At 39.5% G+C, this 21,689-nt stretch overlaps 1 protein-coding gene across 17 annotated transcripts in view; it reads right to left on the reverse strand.

Moving 5' to 3' along the window:
- Positions 1-21,689, reverse strand: part of MAP3K4 (mitogen-activated protein kinase kinase kinase 4) — an 83,527-nt gene that overhangs the window by 734 nt on the left and 61,104 nt on the right. For 4 of the 17 annotated variants that reach the window (XR_015283493.1, XR_015283492.1, XR_015283491.1 and 1 more), the window contains exons 16-26: positions 19,956-20,052; positions 15,141-15,241; positions 13,974-14,054; positions 12,307-12,498; positions 11,595-11,665; positions 10,156-10,272; positions 8,582-8,741; positions 7,570-7,681; positions 1,800-1,922; positions 1,154-1,260; positions 763-942 (exon numbers count right to left, since the gene is read on the reverse strand). Coding sequence is in view for 7 of the 17 variants with exons in the window: in XM_086877987.1 (XP_086734113.1) it covers positions 763-942; positions 1,154-1,260; positions 1,800-1,922; positions 8,582-8,741; positions 10,156-10,272; positions 11,595-11,665; positions 12,307-12,498; positions 13,974-14,054; positions 15,141-15,241; positions 18,956-19,072; positions 19,956-20,052 (1,346 nt within the window). In the remaining 10 variants the exon portion in view is untranslated. Of the gene's footprint in view, positions 1-762; positions 943-1,153; positions 1,261-1,799; positions 1,923-7,569; positions 7,682-7,782; positions 7,826-8,581; positions 8,742-10,155; positions 10,273-11,594; positions 11,666-12,306; positions 12,499-13,973; positions 14,055-15,140; positions 15,242-18,955; positions 19,073-19,955; positions 20,053-21,689 lie in introns of all 17 variants that reach the window. The other 13 variants (XM_086877992.1, XM_086877991.1, XM_086877990.1 and 10 more) reach the window with 5 other exon arrangements.

Below are 21,689 nucleotides of genomic sequence, written 5' to 3' on the forward strand. Positions count from 1 at the left end.
TAAAGCAGTGTCCACACCTCTGATGGGTGGGATCTGCTACAGCTGTGCTGGTGAGGGATGGGTGATGATCCCAAACACATTGATGCTGAACCAAAACATCAAAGTGATCAACTTCATGCTGGGAAATGACACAGAATTCGATAACCAACTGCACTCCTACTTTTCAAAAAAGAAGTTACCAATACAGCTCAATTGGTAGCTGTGAATATTTGCCTGTTCTTAAGGAAGCATCACACCATAGTTCATGAAAGAACTGCAGACTTTTATAGCAGCTGCCAGATAAAACATTCAGTGTGACCTTAAGTATGAACTTAAAAGAAAAGCAGTCCTTTGCACAGAAGAATGGGAGAGCTCTCAAGCTTGTGCTGTTTTACTTTTTATGAAGGGGGCCCTTATCTTTAAAAACCTGTGCATTTGCTGAAGTTTTTGCTGCGAAGCCCTTCAGAGCCAATTAACTACTAGTAATGAGTTAGTAGTACTACTACTGAGTTGAAGCCTGACTTGTCTTTTTAACATAATGCATTTCAAAACAGCAGTGGAAGTTTATTGCATGGTGCACACCCCATCCTGTATCACATGCCTGCTGAAAACAACACGTGCTTCTGGAAAGTTGCCAATCCATGTTACCTGGACAGCATCAACTTGCTACCAGCCCCTTACCATGGTACCAACCCCTGTGGCATCACTGAGAACAAAAAACCAACTAAAAGCTGTTCCCCATTCCCAGTCTGCAGCTTTTGTAGCCAAAGTCATCAGACAAACCTTAACAAAAGGATGATCGAGAAGCTGGCTGGCCGTCCACCTCATCTTTGGGTCACTTTCCAGGCAGTGGCAAAGGAAGTCTTTCCCTTCTGGGCTCACTTTGTCAGGAATAGGAGGTTTATGACCCATCCCCACTTTATACATGATCTGGAAGTTGTGCTCATATTCATGCCAAGGCCTCTGCAACAGGTAACAGCATTGCTAAGCTAAGTGCAGGCTTTAGTGAGTAACTTGCTACCCACTAGAGCAGGTATTTCTGTGCTCCAGGAAATGAAAAACCATCCCAGTCTTTGCAGACTTAACTGTGACAAACTGCTGAGAGTTGGACCAGAACATGCAGAAGAACTGCTGAGAATAGTTTGCATTTCATCAGTACAGGAAACATCCCTACCTTGCCTGTGACCATCTCTATGACAACACAGCCCAGGCTCCAGATGTCTGCTGCACGTCCGTGCCCTTCTCCTTTAGCTCTAGTGATTACTTCTGGAGCCATGTATGCTTTGAAACAACATAAATGATGTCATCAGTTCATACAGCAGAAAGAACAGTATACATCAAGTGACTGACTGGGTAAACCCACATGCTTTTTAAAATACACAATGAATTACTACTCAGGTTTTACTGCTAAGTTTTACCATTTGCTGGTTTCTTGTTCTTTGACATGTTTTCAGCACAACTGACTTTCAGTTTGAAAAGTGATCTTGAAAATGCTATTACAGAACATGCTTTCAGTTATTGCCATTTTCTGAAAGTGGATTAAGCAGCTGTTTAATGAAAAGTACAGTTTCACTAAGGCTGCAGAGAAAAATACAACCCCGGAAAACACATGCTCCAGCATCTCTATAGTTACAGACAAACACAGTTTTGACTCTCACATTGTATCATTCACTGATTGTTTTGGCTTCTGGATGTAAAGCACAAAACTAGCTAAGGTAAAATCAAGTTTCCCTGGAATACATGGGTTTACTTCAGACTTCTGGCAGGTATCTTCTTTTATGGTAACTAGACAAGTATCTGCCTAGCACAAGCTTCCTTACCTGCAGTCCCCAAGGTACTGTTCACTTCTCCAGGCATTGTCTGGGTATTGTTCTTCAACTTCACTGAGCAGCCAAAGTCTCCTAGTTTAATCAGTCCAGATGAGGTAAGAAAGATGTTGGCTCCTAGGAAACACAAGGAAACACAGACACGCTTGTTTAAACCAGAGCTGAATTGAGGAATGAGGGCTTCTCAATATAGCCTTGGAAGTTGCAGAGGATAATAGTTGAATTCACACTTAGATATTTACCTGTGAATGACACGTGGAATATGACAGCATTAGAGATGTTCTGGTGGGTTTGTGCTAACATGAAATGTACGGGAAGTTGACAAGTGTTCAAATAAAACAAAAACCAGTATGGCAGGCAAATTAAACAGCTTTCCATACAAGCTCGTTACAAGAAATGAATCCTTCAGGAATTCCAGTGCTTCTCCTTGAGAGTATTAAACTCAGATGAAACTGCTTCCTGGCAGAGGCCATTGCTGAGTCCCTCGCTCTAGTATCTTCAGTTCTTCTGAGTCAAGACAGATGATACCACACTTGTCAATAAAAATAGTGTGGCCAGCAGGATGAGGGAAGGGATTGTCCCCCTGTACTTAGCACTGCTGAGGCTGTACCTCAAGTGTCCAGCTCTGAGCCCCTCACTACAAGAAGGACATTGAGGTGCTGGAGCAAGTCCAGACAGAGGAGGGCAAAGGAGCTGGTGAAGGGTGTGGGGCACAAGTCCTGTGAGGAGTGGCTGAGGGAGCTGGGGGTGTTTAGCCTGGATAAGAGGAGGCTCAGGGGTGACCTTGTTGCTCTCTACAACTGCCTGAAAAGGAGGGTGTAGCCAGGTGGAGATCTGCCTTTTCTATCAGGCAACCAGGGACAGAACAAGAGCAAATGGCCTCAAGCAGCACCAGAGGAGGTTCAGGTTGGACATCAGGAGGAATTTCCTCACTGAAAGAGTGCTCAGGCATGGAAACAGGCTGCGCAGGAGTTGGTGGAGTCACCGTCCCTGGAAGCGTTCAAGATACAAACAGGCATGGCACTCAGTGCCACAGTTTAGCTGTCTGACATGGTGGTTTACCCAAGGTTGGACTCAATCTTGAGGTCTTTTCCAACCTTAATAGACCCTATGGTCACAGCTGACTTAAAACACAGAGTTTACGGCATTTTATTACGTATACTACCAAGTGCCTACTCCTATTGCACTTTACTTCCAGAGTAATTTTTGGAGAAGGACTACCATAAAAATAACTTGCTATATTGTCAGTTTACACTAGAAAAAACTTCCCTAGCATAGTTAAAAATCTCCAAGGGGAATCTGCAAGTGGCTTCAAGTCAGTTGCTCAACACAAGAGTACAAAATAAACTAAAACAAAATAAAACAAGTGGTTTTGACAACCTGTGGTTTTCTTTTCACTCAGCATCCTGCCAAAGTAATTCATTTTGACAGCAACAGAAAGCAGGTAGAGCATAAGGAACTCCTTATGTCAGGCCACATTCTGGACTCTGCAAGTATCACAATGAAAGCACAAGTAGGTTGCAAGTATAACTTGGCAGAAATAGAGCTTCAGCTGTGATCTTTCTTGAGGAAAGATGGATAGTACCGCACAAAACAAACAGCTCACCTAGTCTAGGAAAAGGCAGAAGTTGGGGATTTCACTACACATAGCCTCTTCCCATGTCACACAAAAGATTCACTCAAAATGGCTCATCTCAATAGAACTTTCCAGAGTTTCTCACTTTTGTTCCACCTTGAGCAGTGCAGAAATTCTTGGCTGCTCCTCCTTCGCATTAGTCTTAGTTAATAGCTTTTTCCCATTCACTTGGTTGGGCATCCCCAAGATATTCAGAAGGAATACAAAGAAGCTCATGTCAAAAAAAGGCAGTGCAGATCAATGGTGCCAAAACCCTGCCTCTTTCTCAAAGGACTCTCTGACTACTCTGACAATAGCTGGTAACTATTTAGTCCAAGAGGTGTTAACATAGAACTGCAGTTAATGGGTGAGCAAAATCATTGACAGAATCAAATTCCAACTTTTAGCTGCTGTAGACTTTTACAACTCCTGAAAGAATTAACATCCAGGGAATACAACTCATCTCCACATTGTGTGCAATGGCTTTCCACTTCTGTCATTCAGATCTTGCACATCCTCCGGAATTCTTTCACTGGATTCTGCAGTTTGCCATCAGTGGGACCTATGTTCAGAGTCACCCTGCAATCACAGATGTGTGTGTAATGGAGTTGGGTAGACCATCCCTCAGCTTCTTGAATGAAGGATCCAGAAAGACACAAAGCAGTACAAGAAGTCTGCTTGCTGGGACACTAAGTATGGGCAATGCATTAGGAGAGCGTCAGCTTCTTCTTGCTTTGAACTGTCAACTGCTTTTCCAATGTTTTCAAGTAGTTGTTTGTCAGATACAAAGTAGGTGCACTTAGACTAAACAAGGAGCTTAGGAAAAACAGTCATCACTAGCAAACACTTTTTCAAGGACCTTCTGGAAACCTGTGTTTCCATTCCTCAAGAAAGCAACATGAAAATTTCATCAAAGGCTACAAAGTGTTTCCAACTACTACAGGGGAAGGAGCCTAGCAGTGCTGAAATGCAGCAATCTCTTCAACAGAATTTAGGTTACTGGAACAGTTTAGTTTAATACAGTTTGAGTATTCTTCTTCCAAGGCCTTTCAAACTAGACTTTGTCCCTTTTTATAAAAAGTTATGACAATTTAGCCTAAGTATTACCATGAAAGCTTCTGTGACCCCTTTTCCTGAAAGCACTTGGAACTGTCAAATGGAATAAAGCACTGAACCAAAGTTTCAGCAAGAAGACAGAGACAGCACTTAAAAGACTCATGCTGCAGACACTTTCTGTCAGCTTCCACTGGTGTGATATAATTGGAGTCTGTTTTGTAAACCGCTTGTTCAGAAACAAAGACCAGACTGTAGGAGGAGTCTTTAAAAAGGGCAAATGAAACCTGCACAGAATCCAGCAGGACCCATGTAAGCAGACAAGAGGTGAGTACTTTGAAGATGCCTGATGCTTTTTTTCCTTTGACAGTAAACAGTACTGGGAATGTAACAAAATTCCTACATGTCATGGTTAATAGGCAAAATAAACCAAAGACCATGAGTAAAACGGCAGAAAGGGCAAAATAAACCAAAGACCATGAGTAAAACGGCAGAAAGGGACCGCCCCCATCTGTTCCTTCTCTCCCTTTACACCAGCACTGTCTGAAGCACCATCCCTGGATGCACTTGGCAGAGGCAGGAGGTTCCCCAGTTGTGCACAGCCCTCCTGCTGCTACACCACAGGTCCTCCTGGGCACACTGTGAAGAGCCAGTGTCAGAAGCCACACTCCTGCCAGAGCAGCCAAGAGCTAAAGCATTTATACCCAACTTTCATGCCCTGTACCTCTGCCCAATCAGCCCCATAGTAAGAACAGTGGAAACTGCACTAGCATGATAGTCCAAAGGTTTTGGTGGAAATCCTGTGAGTTCATGGAGCAGTACAAAAAGCCCCACTAAAGGCTGTGCTGAAGTTTCAGAAAAAGAGGCAGCTCAGACATTCCACAGCCAGTGCTTAAGCAGTGCAGAACCAAATTCATTCAAGAAAAAGCAGGCAAAATGCTACCCTTGGATGAGAAAATCAGCTTTTGCATACTCTTTTTCTCAGTCTCTTAGAGAGCATGACACATGCCCATATAGTTGCAGTTTTCCAGCTCTTGCCGAATGACATTCCTTCCTTTGTGCTTATCAGGAAGACAAGATAGCAGAAATTCTGAGCTAACAACAAGGTTACAAGAAGAAAATTATACTGCTGTTTGACGAACTTTTTCATATAGAGCATCTCATTCACAGGTTTCTGATTTACTAAACCTGCAGATACAATCCTTTCATTTTCTGTGTTCATCCAGGCACTGTTCAGGAACATGCCCTTCTCTCCTGAAGAGAACCTACCAGGCATGGCCTCATTAATTCATCTCAATTCAGCACTTGTGAGATCACACCATGAGTGCTGTGTCTTTTTTTTCTCTTGTCTCTCCAGCACAAGAGAGACAACGACACACTGGAGCAAACCCAGGACAGTGGCACCAAGGATGTTCAGAGGGCTAGTGCACCCGACATACAAGGAAAGGCTGCAAGATGGGTTTGCTCAGCTTGAAGAAGGGATGCTCGGGGGATGTGTGTGCAGGGGATTTACTGCTGATTTCAGCTGTGTAATGGGAGGATAGCAAGACTGCGGAAACAGGATTTTCCTTCAAAGGCACACTGTGAAATGGTCACGCAGCAACGGACACAACAGCAACCTTTGCAGATTCCAGGGAGCTATCAGGAACAGAGCTTTTCACAGTGGGGATTAGGTCAGTCATTGGAACAGGGCCTCTCCATCCCTGCAGATACACATATGTCTCACCTCAACAACGTCCTGAGCAATCTGATCTAATCTGACGTTGGATCTGATACTAAGGCTGGCCCTGTTTAGGACAGAGGGATCAGAGATGTCCACAGGTTCCCTCCAGCATTAAACATTCCATCATTCTGCATCACTGACCAGAACAGCTTCCTTACACAAAGTGAAATAATTCTAACCAAGGAAACTGGGCTTAGCCACAGGAATTAAAATTCAACACCCAGAATAGAGCTTAGAAGAGTATCACAAGAGACTACCTCCTGCTACAGACCAGCAGCTCCTGCTTTCCGCAATGATGCAGATTAAGCAAAAGCAGTGTAGTCAAATGTAACAACCAGCCAACACAACCCTCCATCTGCCCTCACCACCGCAGGTTGAAACACATTTTGGCAACTGCATCTTGCTTTGTCTTTTACTCACATAGAGCTGGGTGCCATAAAAGCATCTGAAAGACAACAGTGGCGCAAGGGGACACTACTAACCAAAAGTCTGTTTTTGAGTACAAGGTATTTGCAGACACCAAGTACAGGTATCTCGCAGGACACAGATAAACAATCATTTTAAGAATTGCTTATCTGCTGCTTAAAGAAATAGATCCACAGTGATGTTTAGCAAACTGGCCATAAGAGATCTAGTATGATCTGACAGTGAGATTTTCATAGGAAAGTGGTTTTAACAGTCAGAATGTCATTCTTATCAGAAAAATAAGAGTACCAGTCCACACAAGAGAAAATTAAAATTAGAGTGTTCTTTACTGCTGTTAGCCTGAAAACTTGGGGATGCAATATTAGCATAAAAGAAGGTCAATGAGCAAAAGACTTTCAATGCATCATGTAACTTTTATAAAAATACCCTCCGTGGTCTGTATTTATATTCTGCCATGGAGTTTCAGGAAGGTCTATACACAGATGTGCCTGCAGTGACCCTCTGTTACTCTCAAGAAACACTCCCAACCTTTGACGTAAGGAACCTGTTGCGTCAGAAATGCTCTCAGGTAACACAGCATTACAGTTCTGTTAAACAGCTTTTCTCACTCCATGTGCTTCCCTGAAGAGCAGAAGACCTATTTGGAAACATATCCAGATATCAGCAATGACACAGAGCAGCACAAAAGAAATCCCTGTCAGCCAGCCTTGGATTTTGATCACAACGAGCTTCCAGGAGAGCATAATCCAGCTAAGCAGAACCTGGACAAGGAATGATCAAGAAAAGGGCAAGGAGGGAACTGTGAAAAGCACGAAGGGAAATCCACAACTGGAGAGAAACCTTTGGTGAGGAAGGAGAACCAGAAAAGGTAAGACTGCTGGGGAATGGGAGTGAGGGAAAGTGTTTTCTAGAAAAAAAAAGCCAAAACTGACTCAAGAGTGGCCTACCTGGGTGGAAGGCCTCTGGATCGTAGATAGTTCTTTTCCCAAATGAGAAGCACGAGGCCAAAGGACCAAGAGCAACTGGGAACCTCCTACACTGCTGCGGTGATTCAAAACCCTGTGAGCAAGAGGGACATAGAAACCCAGCATCGTTGGGTTGCACTGCCTTGTCACAAAATGAGCATTCACAGGGCATATTGTGTGCATTGCTTCCCCTACCTTCGCCTAAGTCTCCTGCCATCGGTGAGCCAAATATGCCAGACTAACAAAACCAAGATAACCAGACATGGAGGATGTTGTTGGAAGGCGCAGAAAAAGAAAAATGAACCTGAAATGAGGACTGACACTGGGTATCTTAAATGCCAACCCCCCCTTTGGTTACTGTAGTTTCAGTCTGCTAATTATGTACGCAAATGCTGACAGCCAGGCACGAGAAGATAAATGTAGGGAAAAAAAACACTAGATACAGGGATATCCTAAAATCGCTTAAGTTATTTTAACAACAGTTTTGTTACTAAGTTTAGTAGTAAGTTCAGCCATTCATCTGAAATTCCAAAACTCTTTGGGAAAATGGAATCACAAGGAAAAATTCTGATGCACAATTCTAGCACAGTACACTGCCTGTCAGCTCCAGAAAACATCACATATTAGCACAGACAAGAAGGAAAACGGCATTACATAACTCAGTGCATTAGTACTAAAAATGCAAGGACTAATAACTGAGTTTAGATAAATCCCCAATAAACTTAACAACCTCTAAAGAATCTATATAAAGCATGGGCAAAATTTATGAGTTTGAAATGACAATTGTGAAGTTGTTTTTTTTACGATCTACACTTAAAAGAAAAAGCATGAAACTAGCCAATAACTTGTAAACTGAAAAGTTAGTAGAAGGTTTTATACAAATAATGGCTGCATGGATAATGCACACTAAATATGCAAATACATCCCACCCATCCTTCCCCCTGATCTCATCTATCACACTGAAACAACAACATTACCTTTTGGTTAACATTACCTTTAATGTCTCGATGAACAATACCATGTTCGTGTAGTACATTGATAGCAATCGTGATCTGCTTTGAGTACAGTCTAATGACATGCTCCTGAAGGCCCAGTTTTGATACCTCCTCCAGAGTGCCCTCATCACAGTACTCCATGAAGATGTACATTTCTTCCTGTTTTGGAAACCAAACCAGATTTTATTTGGTATAATTTTTTATATTTTAAACACTGAATTAAGATAAAGTTGTCCTTACCTCCTTTATTGTTCATGAACTAAATAATGAAAGTATCATGTAATGTCTTAATGAAAGTTATGACTTACCATGAAATATCTAATAAATCATCTCTTCAGAACTCTATTCTCTCTAGCATGCTGCAACCTAACATGTTCCATTGCACAGCTATGGAAAGTCTCTGCAACATGCCTATCTCCATCATTTGTACATAATTGATACTATTTGGTGGTATGAAAATACAGTGTGCTTTGGTATCAACCAAAAGACACTTTGGAAACCTTGCAGGTGTATTACACAGAAATTTATAGAGATTCTTTTCTTATTTAGAGAAGGGAAAAAAGAAAGGGGGAAAAAAAAATGTTTTGGGCTTATTTTTTATCCCTTCTCTCTGTCTCAGTTCCTGCTGTAATCCTGTTTTGATTGCTTGGAATGGGCAAGTTTTTTGTTCTTTGCTGTGGCTTGAGCAAGCATGCCAACTATTATCTTCAAGGAAAAATTAGGTTTCTGCTCCCACTCTGTCTCCAAGCCCAGCTGATTTCAGACAGACTGAATTAATATAAAAAGATGGCAAAGACACCAAGCTCTTAGAAACTAGTCTGAGAAATCAATGACACAGTGGCACAGACACCCAAATTTGTGTCCAAATAAAGAACTGCAGAAAGTATGTTCCCTTCTAAATCAGCATTAAGTCATCAAAACAACTTATTGCATATTGAGGAAATCAATCAAATCCAAGCAGAACTTTCCAGCAAGACATCAGGACTTGAGACTCACAAGTGGGAAGAGCATGTGGAAAGCAGAGAGTAATAAAAAATTTGGTATCTCAGCACACAACTCTGGAATCCAACTCCGTAGAAAAATACATTACATTAGTTCTGCTGCTCAAGCAAGAAAATTTGTTTTTTCCCTCTGTAGAGATGCTAGCCAAATTCCAATACTTGTCTGGCATCAAGATTTGAATGCCAGCAAAGATTTTTCCAGGAATCAACATGATACAAGTACAACAGGGACAGGTTTTAGCCTGTCTTGTCTTTATCTACATACAGAAGTTACCATACCATATATGATATAACTTGCCTTTAGACCAGTTCAGCATAAAATAGCTCCAGCATTACTCACTCTATTCACTTATTTTAAGCCTTCTCTGTTTATGTGCCAGCTCCAAAAAGTCCCACCAAACTATGTTACAGAGATCTCGATATCCAGAGGAAAAAAGACACACTGCTATTCACAGAGATAACCAGATAAGATTAACTAGAATGTTCTCATGTAAAAACTTCCAATAATGCAAAGCTTCTTAAAATTTTCTCTTTGCCTTATAAAAAAGCTCAAATAATTTATGTTTTCTTACCCTGTGGAGCTCCACACCAAAATAACGAACCAGATTAGGGTGTTTGATGCCTTCAAAGATCTTCAGTTCATCAGCTGTTTCTTTGATGGTTTTGTGATCATTAGGTTGAAACCTTATCTGCAAGATAGATTTGTCATTATTTTGCTGCTATCTCAAAATAAGGAACAAAGAGCAAACCTAAACCATCCTAAACTCAAACATAACAAAAATCTTTGTTGTTGTTGTTGTTAAATAGCACCATCACACAAAAAGATCCAAAATACCTCTCTCCATCCCCAAACTGAAACAAATAAAGCATCCTAAGCTATTTCTCTGCAGGGGAATACAGTGTTCTTAACCAGTTCCAAAAAAAAAAAAAAAAAAAAAATCAATAAATCTATCTTCTCCCAAATTATTCTTAAAGAAATCCAGAAAAGCCTTTTATTTGGAAGTTGCAAACAATTTTCATTCAAGCCTAGTGAAACAAACATCTGTCAAACAAGATCTATTTATGAGATTACTTCAGCTTCTGCTAAAGAGCACACACATGCTAACCTGTAAACAGCACCTGCATCTAGAAAGCAACTGTGAATTACAGAAACAGAGTGCAACTGATGGGGAGAGGAAATATTGAGGAAAAAACAAAGGCAACAAAATCTCAGGTGTTGGTATTAGTCAGTGACTGAGTATGGTACAAGAAGTTAAGCACAAGCCCAGTCTTGCTTTTTACACCTTGGAGATCACATACATATTGTGTGTGTGTAAGAACTGGGTCAAAATGTAACCACTGCAGCATCCAATGGCTGTCAGAGTAACTGCTGTGAATGGTTGCAGTTGTCTAAAGAAGTAGAAATGCATTAAAACTAAACAATAATTGAAAACAAAAGCAACCACAAGGTGTTGTAGGGGAAACAGATCTCTATGCCAACACAGCTTTACTTACTTCTATCCTGAAAACTAGATCTTTTGTACCCACCAAGTTAACAAGCAGTTTTATGACTCAACCTAGCTCACACTACAGGAGAAGCTGAAAAACATCTGATGTCACACTTCCTATCTTTTGCTCTAAGGAATGAAGAAAAAAAGTAATAAAATGTGAGAGGAAACAGTGCAAAGTGAACTACAAATTTGTGTACAGTCTTCACTAATCCTTAAAAATTATTTTAAATCTCCTAATGGAAGTTCACATGTATTAAGCATTCATTTAAATTCACAACCATCCTATGAGATCAGTTAAAAAACACATTATCCATTTTACATACATTTACATTGAAAGTTATAAACCAAGAAGCAACATGAGGAGAAAGTGCTAACAGCAGCTGTGGCTACATGAAGAAACAACTTGTCTTCCCTGTTAGCTAACAGCAGCGTGCAGAAACCCTCAATGCCTCCTACATCACCTGCACTTGGTTTAGGGAAATCACAAGGACAGCAGTGATTTTTGCATTCACAGTACTCACTTCCTTCATAGCCATCAGCTCTCCGGTGTCAACACTGATACAGGTATAGACCTTCCCATACTGGCCTTCACCTGCAAAGTTAGAGTAAGGAAAATTCAGTACACAACCTTCAAAAAGCAACAAGTACATCAACTGCAATGAGGAAACGTCACTGCTTTTCACCCTTCCTTTAATTTAAAACTCCAGTAGCTTTTAACTGTACCAATACCACATTCATAGCCCTAAATTCAAGCTGAATCAAAGTAAAAACATTAATCGTCTGACCTGAAAGAAAACTTCTCAAGAACGAAGATTTTCCACCAAAATCCCAAACCAGAGCGTAAAATATGATCATACGGGGAAAACAGTAAGATTGGTGAATTAAATCCCAGAGTTCCAACTAATTTCCATTCATATTTCTGGTTCTTCCAAATTCAGAACTTGAACATTTTACAGGGTTAAGCACATGCAGGTAACACAAGATCATACCTAAGTAATCATACTAACCAAATCCTTCTCCTTGTTTCCTGTTATTTGACCAGTGAAAACTTTAGTGACCCTCTACCCTTAAGAAAATCCTAGCCACAACAGTATTTTGTATTCTATCATTTTGATTTCAGTAGAGCTGGTAATACCTATGCAGAGACTGAAGATTTTTAAAGTCAGTTTTCTATTTCCTTCACAAATACTGTTTGGTAGTTCAGCTAGATAAAGGAAAGTATAAAGAACATACCAATTTTGTTTCCTCTCTGCCACTTGAAAGTCACTTTTCTCAAACCTACATGCATGACATTATCGTAAGATTTCGGTGTGTCACAAACTTGGCCAATGATGTTCTTCCTTCTCATCTCTCTGTATCTCCTTTCTTCAAACAACTGAACAGACTTTTGAACAGCTTCCATCGGGGCTTGCTTGGAAGCAGTGTCTAAAAAGAGTGATGAACAATTTTCTTGATTGAGAAATATTCACCGTTGTATTTTGCTATCACATGAAGTAACCAGAGTTAAAAGAAAACAATTTTTTGAGTCTAATTAAGATGCAGGAAAAGAATAAGACATTTTAACAATCACTTATGAATACAAATACATACAAAACTGAGGTAAAATGAGAACAGTGGTACTTCCCTAATCATCTCTTACTTGATTCAAGGAAATCACATTTATGAAACGCAAGACACTTGTTTGCATTTGACCTGTAAGTAACCTCTGATAGCAGAAATATGTTAGGGTCATAAAAGCACTAAGGGAAAGAAGGACAGGTAAGTTTCGGTTCTTCAGAAATATGACAGGTTTCCTGGAATCTTTTGGCATCTGTTATTTCAAAGATTCAGACATATTAGAAATTCCAGCTCTCAAGTCATATCACGAAACAGCATCCTAGTGAGTGAGACCAAAGAGATCCTCAGGGCAGTCTTAGCTCATCCCGTCATAATAAAGCACAAAAAATCATGCATGTCACTGTTGACACCAGTTGCCTAACCTGTTCCTGGCAGACTCCAAAGCATGGAGATGATACTCCCAAACCATATATTCTACTCCCCTACCCATAATTAATACTACTTCCTCTATAGTAAATATGCCTTGCTGTAGTTTTAAACCAAAATCTTTGTCCTATTCACAGTGGACAGTAAAACCAGTTCCCATTACAGCAATCTTCTAGAAATTTTCAAGTTTTCCCTCATCCTTTTTTTTTTGGTTTAAACAAACTGCAATTCCTTCAGTATTTATGTTCTGACTTCTAGATTTCAAAACAAGAATTTGCAATTCTTCCTGTGTTCTGTGACACATAAGGAGACAAGTTTCCAATTTGACAGAAATGTTTTTCTCATGTTTCATGAGGTTCTACCCTCGTAGTCATGTTTGCCACAATACATGCAAACAAGCTTCATGTATGAATCTGTATAGTACGGAGTGTCCAAAGTAATCAACTTACTTTCAGTTGCATGAAAATCAGTAGATCAGTAGTAAGACTGAGAGGAAGGGGCCCCACAATAGCCTTAAATTTAGGAAACAGTGTGGAATCACACACTATTGGGCACCCAAAGAGAGATCTTGGGAAGTGAGGAAGTGCTTCCTACTGCCATAATTGGGCACTGAATAGGGACAGATAACTTCTGCAATTTCTATATAGTAACAAATGAACTCATTTTTGTAGAATACTGGTAGTACCTTTCAGAAACTGAAAAGAATTAACTCTTATAAAGTTTAATTACTCCCACTTCAAAAAGTACACCTTGTGATACTGTTAGCAGTATCCCATACCTGCAGACAGGGTTTTATTGTTTTCTCCTTCCTATGTATAAAGCTGTGAAAATCTCTTCACAGCCCCCAGTAAAATCCAGCCTTTCAGTACAGCACTGGTACAAAAGACATTACATCACAGTGACTCCTAAACACCTACCTTTGGTCTGGTTGATTAACGTTCTGAGCTCCCAGCTCCGCCGGGATGAACCAATGGAATCTCCTTTTGGATACAACGGCTCTAGAGAAATGACAGTGTGAGCACAAAAGTAGGTTTATCTCATATTAAGCATTATGCCACTATTTTCAGCAGAAGCTGAGATCTTACATATAGGGCTAACACACCCCACATGTATAGCAACATATGCTCTTGAAATCAAAATTGACTTCTCTTCAGAAAACAAATTATAAAACAGAATTTCATTTATACAGAAACAGAGATCTTCTTCCACAGCTTCAGGAAGCACTTCAAGCCAGGACACTCAGAGTCAAATATGCAAGATATCTGTAGGAAAACAATTTTCTAAGGTTCCTTAGAAAAAGATCTGTACTCATTCCAACCTAAGCCAGCTTCCTTCTCATATAGGTACCAAAAAAAAAATGGAATAAGCATAAGGCATATGATATTTTCAACATTTGCTTAAAAACCAACAAAAATTAGAAACATCTCTCGCACCTTTTAATATAAATTTTTAAGGCATTTCTCTCTAAGAAATCCAATGTGGATGGCCATAATATCAACTCTAATTTGCTTCAGATTTTGCACTTCCTTTTAATTGGTACAATCAATCTTTCGAGGTATTTGTTGTAATAAATACCACATATACAGAGGCTGGGGAAACCTGAAGAAGCAGCCCTGATCAGGACATCAAGTCAAACATCCTGTCCCTTCTTCCAGGATTCAAACAACAGCAAGTATCTATAATAGGAATACTGCAGGCATAAAGAACTGGACAGAAAACACTGTCCTGATGGATCCAGTTTATACCTCATTAATGGTGTTTCAAAATTTACTATCAAATGGGGTATATAATTCAGAAATCACATTACTAATTTCATTTTGAACACTGGAACTCAGTAAAGCACCAGGAAATCGCTTCAGATACAATTGAGAAACAATATGAAAGGCAAGAGAATAGTGGATATATCTGAGAACAAAAGGACTTCCTCTGACCATATAAGCCCACAAGTTAAAAATCTAGTATTTTTGAATGCGACGAGGTGAAAAAAATTTTTGGAAAGGGTAAGAACTGGGAACAGAGAGAAATATGTTAATGACATAAAGCATCTGCAAATCCAGGTCATAATTTGTTACTGTGACAATCACCTTCTCGCTCTTCAGTGGGACTGGAGTGACGACTAAGGGATCTGAACTGCAACTCAGCTGCTATTGAAGCAAGTCGATCATTTTCAGGGACACTGGAACCCCTGTTAAAAAGAGCCATCATACTAATAAACTTTCCGTTAGTATTTATTCAGTGCAATGCTAATTTAACTGCAGTTTTTAAGAGACAGAACCTCTGAAGCTCAGGATATGAACCATGAAAGCAACATGAAAGAAAAACTGATGCTGAAAAGGTAAACAGAAAACTCTTTCTGTGCTCTTTTTCCCCCAAATTAAGACTTTTTAGATTATTTTAGTTATGCTGCTCTATGAAAAAGCCGTAAGCTTCCAGAGCATAAACTACTTCAAACTGTTTCTTGCCCATACCGACTTGTACCTACTACTGCATGACTTGTAGCCTACTACTAAAACAGCTGCTGCAGGATGCAGCTTGTGCCAGAGCTGAAAATACAATCAGAAGTGATTCAGCTGGGTGATAATGTGAGCCACATACTCAGATGAAAGGTAGTAACTGAATTCCTATGTGCCTAGTGCACTGCAAGTACAGTCATAGTCCATAGTCATTAAGTCAGAATTAGTGGAAAGAAACATAAGCTGGTTGACAGGAAGGACGCTGTTAAATGATAGCAGCCTGACTGCTTAGAGGCCCCAGTTCTTCTGGACAGCACAGAGTGGAACCAGATGCATCAGTAAGAGCCAGATTTACAAGAATGCTGAACAGAAAGGAGAACAGTATTAAGAGAAACAAGACTTAAATTCTTAGGTCTTCAGGCACCTTCCTCCAGCCCCAGACAACAATTAGTCCACTCATTTTAGAGCCATAAATTCCTTGCAGAAGTCTTTCTACCTCTTTGAAAAAGGCTCCCCTTCCATTTCTCAAGTTTGATGGGGAAGAATGGTGACTGATGTCTCCTTAAACATAATGCTTTAGGGGTATGAGCTAAATGTTACTGAAAAGTGGGCAGCATTGTTAAACCCTTCACTGAAAGCTAACGACTACAAAAAGATGAAAGACATCTTGCATCACAATGTGTACACACACCTATGAGAGGACTACCAGTGCTATGGTTGTTTCCAAACTGTACCTGAATATTACCTAAAACTAGGGGGAAAAAAAAAAAAGACACCACAACAACCTTGAGAACAGAAGTCAAAATAACCTATTTCCATGCTGATGTTCTCCATACGATGTTTGCTTTGCATTGCCTACTATTGCCCAACCAGATTTTTTAAGTTTGAGCAGGAACTGAAACTCATTCTTCAGGAAGTTGAGGTTTTAATGAGCAAGAAGGCTAAGGTAGTTCTCAGCATATAAAGAGCAACAACTCCTGATGTACAAAATGCTTAAAAACAAGCAAAACTACACCACCTCTAAAATGAGGCAGCAGCTGAACAGGCCTAAACACCATAGCTCTGAATGCAGGTGCCTAAGGCCCATTTCAGGCCCATCTTAGGGACCCACACCTTTTATTGATCCAGAAAGTCCGTACGTATATTATTAGGCAAAAAATCATAGTGAAGGAGAAGAGTGCTTGATAATTCAACCCTAGATAAAATACCAAAATGATGAATAATAACCACAGATAGCTCAAAAACTGGCCATTTATAAAGGTTATAAACATAAACCTAGCATAAATGTATCAATTTCAGAAAGCTCAATGTAAACAACCAGGTATTTGTGCTTTGGATTTTAGTTTCTAGTTATACTATATTGGGTTCTTTTTTTCTTTTGATTGTTGTTCTTAAGAAATACTTGACTAGAACTATGGTGGCATTTGTGCACTATGCACTGCCTAGTACAGTTGATTCACCAAGTTCCTACATTCAACTTTTCATAGATACTTAATGCTTATAATCATGTCTTAAATGTCTAAAGAGTTTCTGGAAAGCATATAAAGTTTTTCTCTTTGCGCTACTTTGGCGCTGGACTCCACGTTTTGCCAAACCACAAAACACTTCATTGATCCAAAAGATTCCATTTCTCTTCTGGAACACAAATAAACAAAATTCATAATTAAGACAATGCAACAAAGTTTGCAACTTTCTTTCAACTATACTAAACCAAAAAAATTGTAGAAATATATTATATTGTAGTATTTTGCCTTCCTCAATAAACAAAACCCCTAAAAAAACCCCAGCAGCCTTCAGAACTCTGTCTCTGCTTTCATAATTTTTTCTTCAAATTATTCCTACCTCATACAGGGTATTAAATGCTACTTAAAAATCCAGAAAGTGCATTAAAATAAGCAAGATCATGGGATATTTTATGAACAGCCATCAGAAAAATGGTTTAAAAAAAAAAGCTGAGAACTCTAAGAAAAACACAAGTCTTTGAAAAACACTAATTATCCATCCCCCTGTCAGCTTATAATGCTGCCAGAACCTCTCAGTGAAAATTCTCTAGAATGTTCCTTACTTCAAAGGGCTATTCAAATGGAGCAGACTACTGCCTACTGTCTTTTTCATGAGGAGGCTTAAAACAGGCACAAAGGATAAATAATGTCTATGTCTGAATGACAAAAATTTCAAGATGTATTTTCACCCAAAAAAAAGGCCTAGATTCATAAGCTATACATCTGGAGGCTACTGTAAAAGACGCAAGTCACATCTTGCAGTAAAAATAAACTGAAAAGACTTACAGAAAAGGTTGCTTATAAAAAGTGGCAATTTACTTCTCTCTTAACAGCTTCATGCATGCTTGTGCCATGCATCTGAAAACAAATCCAACTATGATGGTGTGCTGGCTCACAACCAAAAATTATTTATTACAAAAACAATTCATAAACAAGTTATATGCAAGTTTACTTTGGTCACCATCAATCTATTGTTCCTTCACCACCTCTTTTTTTCTCTACCAGCTGTGTGATGTAGTCAGATACGTGTAGCCATTCATGTGAATTTCTATCCCCAAGAACTTTAAGTACTCTGCAGTAGAAATAAGAATCCAAAAAGCTATTTTTAAACCCTAAGGCAATACCACTGTGTTACGAACAGGCTTTTCAGAGTCAGGGGTGCAGGGCAAAAAAAAAGGTAAAATAAAGTTGGGAGATATGTCAGTGCTCTGACTATAATATGGGGAGAAGAAATACCAACAGTCTGAAATTACAGCAGCCAAATCAAAGGTCAAAAAACAGGAAAGATACTAACATAAGTCTGTTAAAAAAATAGTCACTTGTGATGATACAGAAGAAGTTTCTGTTACATATCCTGATACAAGAATAGTGTCTCTCATATTAAATTTATTCTTCACCACCCTAAGAAGAAAAAGGTGTAGCAAGAAATTATTTTTAAAAATCCTCACGTGTTTAATTTTGCCTTTGCCACTATATAGTATTTCAAAATATTTATGACAGATGACAACAATACCAAAACTGTTAGCTAACATGAAAAAAAAATGAAAATCCTTGTGCTTAGTTGTATCGTGCAGTTATCTTAGTGGAAGTGATTCTATGACTCTAAGTGTTAGTTATCAGTACTAATTATTTACTAAAGTTATACCAGTGACCTGACTGGCGTATGTTCATTGCATGGACATTCTACTGAGCAAATCTGTAATCTACGCCAGAAGCGCAAGATTTAACTACCACAGTGTTCAGGCATTTTGAATCTGGAAGTGATCTCATCATCAATTTCTAAGACACGTGATTTTGCTCAAATCGAACATGAATGAAGGAGCCAGTGGAGGACACGATGGGAGGGAAAGGCGGCGGTGCGAGCGATCTATTAGGATGTACGTGGGAACAGTTATGTGGGTGATGTAGGGAGGATGAGTCTGCTACGTCACGGAGCGCAGCTACCTGGTCTCATTTGCACTGCTGAGAGGTTTGGGCTGGGCTGAGTCGCTCCCGACGGGAGCGGGGCGACTCCCAGCAACACTGCCATGGCTCCGCGCATCGCAAGGGACACTCCGCGTGCTGTGGCAAGAAGAAAAACTTCAGGAAACAGTTTAAAAAAAAAGTATGGAGTTGAAAGTTTGTTTCAGAAATGAAATACTGAAGTGTGTATAATGATGCCTGATTTCAGAAGTTTTTCAATTACGGAAAGATTTTTATGTGGAATAACTGAGTCTCAGAAGCTTTGTGGCTGCCAATGTATATAATAATAATCCTCAAAATACAAATCTTCAAATCTTTAGAATACTACTAGTTTCTGCCAAAGCCAAGTGACTTCTGAAAAAAAAAGTCAACTGTAGAGTTTCTCATTGTTGCCATATTATTGAAAAATAGGGCCCTTTGTGCAAAATTATGTATGGTGAGGTTTATTTTGACATTTTTTTGAACTACTTTTGCAATAATTCTCATGTCAACTCTTTTAAAGGCGGGGAAAAAAGATCCACTGTTTAAAGCTAATTCACAGCAGGTTGTAATGACGCAGAAATGCCACCATATTTCAGAATGCTACATTTTTAAGTTCCATGTACGTAAATTACAGAAAGCACTGCCACAGGAACTTAGGCACCCATTCAAAGTGTGGAAGGAAATAGAAGTCTTGTTAACGGAGCAGTTTTCACTGAATTAAAGCTTTTTACATTGAAACACTGGTTTCAGGAAAGACAAAGGGGATAATAATAACTTCAAAGTGAGAATGCATGCACCAAGAGAAAGGGGGTGGGCAAACAGCAAGGAAAAGAAATTTGTATTGTCCTCAAAAGCACAGCAATAAAATCTGGATTGCTTACATGCTAATATTTCTATCTGCTTTGCCCTCAAAGGGAAAGAAAAGGTGTTCCACTTACTGACATTCAGCATAGCCAAGAGAGGAAAAAACAGTTTAAAATGCTGTAGTAATGCTCAATACCTGAAGCCTTCAGGCGTGGGGATGATGAGATGAGGATTTGGTGGATCACTATGGCACCGAGGCACTTTTACAGGACGGGGACTGTTTCGATGAACAGCTGCAAACATAAAAACAGATCACATTTACTGAGATGTCAGAAAAACTCTCTTAAGGGCCATTTCAAGACATAAAATTAAACCAAATTCCTATTTACAGAGTTAAGTGCGAACAGGTACATATTTTCTTATCCTTTAAGAAAAATACATATTATTCCAACTTTAAATAAATTAATTGTATGCATTAATGCTTTTCATATTTTTGTATTACTTAACTCATCCATAAAATAATGAAAATTCTTCAGATATTTAAAAACTAGCAATTAGAAAATGTGTACATACTTCATAAAAACTTCATTATTTCTACTTCACAAATTAAACTTATTGCAAAATAAATATTAACTAAATAATAATTAGCAAACGAAGGAGCAATATTATGTTCCTTTCCATAAGAATTAAGCTTTCTCAGAGAATAATGGAGCAAATTAAGCTGTGGAAAAAACCCACATATGACTGTTTTACCCAAACTAAACGTCCCCATGACAGTCTGCCCCAAAAAAGTGGCACAAATGGACAGGACAAAACCTAAATGAGTAGTCACTGTCTTTATGTCTAATTCAGTGCCTCCAAGAGCAGTATGCACCATCTGCCCTGAACTCCTTGTTAAACAGTAAGAAAAATACTGTGGCAGTCACATCTCAAGACAGCTGGTTGCTCACCAAACCATCAGACAGTACTTTCTGCCAGGCTAGGCTCCTCTCAGGTAGCTTCGTTTCTGCCTTGTTTGCACTACCAGGGCAAGCAAAAGATAGCAGGGCCAGGTGCTGGTTGTCCTGCTGTAATTAGCAAATATGCTAGTGGGAGATCCAGAAGGCAGATCCTAACCCACCCAGGCAGACACCAGTTGCTTCACAAGACAGGATAAAACACCAAGAGATACACAGCTATGTGTCTAGAGCGAATGCAACTGGATCCTCAGCTCTGGCAAAAGGGGTAAAGACCACAGTGGGTTTACGTCCTTCAAAGTGGTATGCAAATGGAACGAGGAAGTCTTATTTTTCTTCTGATCAGGAGATAGGAATGGGTATCTGCAATATCTGCAGCCAGGACACAGTTTGTATTAAATTTCACATGCATTAAAGTTTCAGGCTGCTGTTCAAGTCTGCACCGTTCATCTGTGTCACCCCCTCCCCATGCCTCTGAGACAAAAGATGTCGAGCAATTTAGTTTGTGTGATCTGTAGTGTCTGCTATAGCATTTATAAGAGTTTCAGTAATTTGGCATCATCATGCTGGTGATTCACCTAAAACAGGCCTCCCTCTCAACAACAATACTTAAAGTGAATTTACAGGTTTTACACCACTGTACAGAATGTGGCTAAATTTGATTTTAGACTGTGCTTCTTTGACTGACTTTCATTGCAAAATGTTTGTCAGCTGAAGACTTTCTCATCAAAATGATATCAAAACAAGCTTTCCTGACAAACTCCAGAAAACCTCCTCTGCTGGAGGCAGATTGCCCTCCCCTCATGTCTTCTATCATCAAGCCTGCCCAGGACACAGGCACCAGGAGAAAGACAAAAAAGATGACAAAGTATTTTGACAAGTAAACAAGTCAGTGGAGTTGAGAGGAGGAAGACAGAAACAGTGCTAAGAAAGAAATCAGTAAAAGACATACACAGCAGACGAAACATTCTTTT

Source organism: Cyanistes caeruleus, chromosome 2 (assembly GCF_971803275.1).
Source record: "Cyanistes caeruleus chromosome 2, bCyaCae1.hap1.1, whole genome shotgun sequence".
NCBI lineage: Eukaryota > Metazoa > Chordata > Aves > Passeriformes > Paridae > Cyanistes > Cyanistes caeruleus.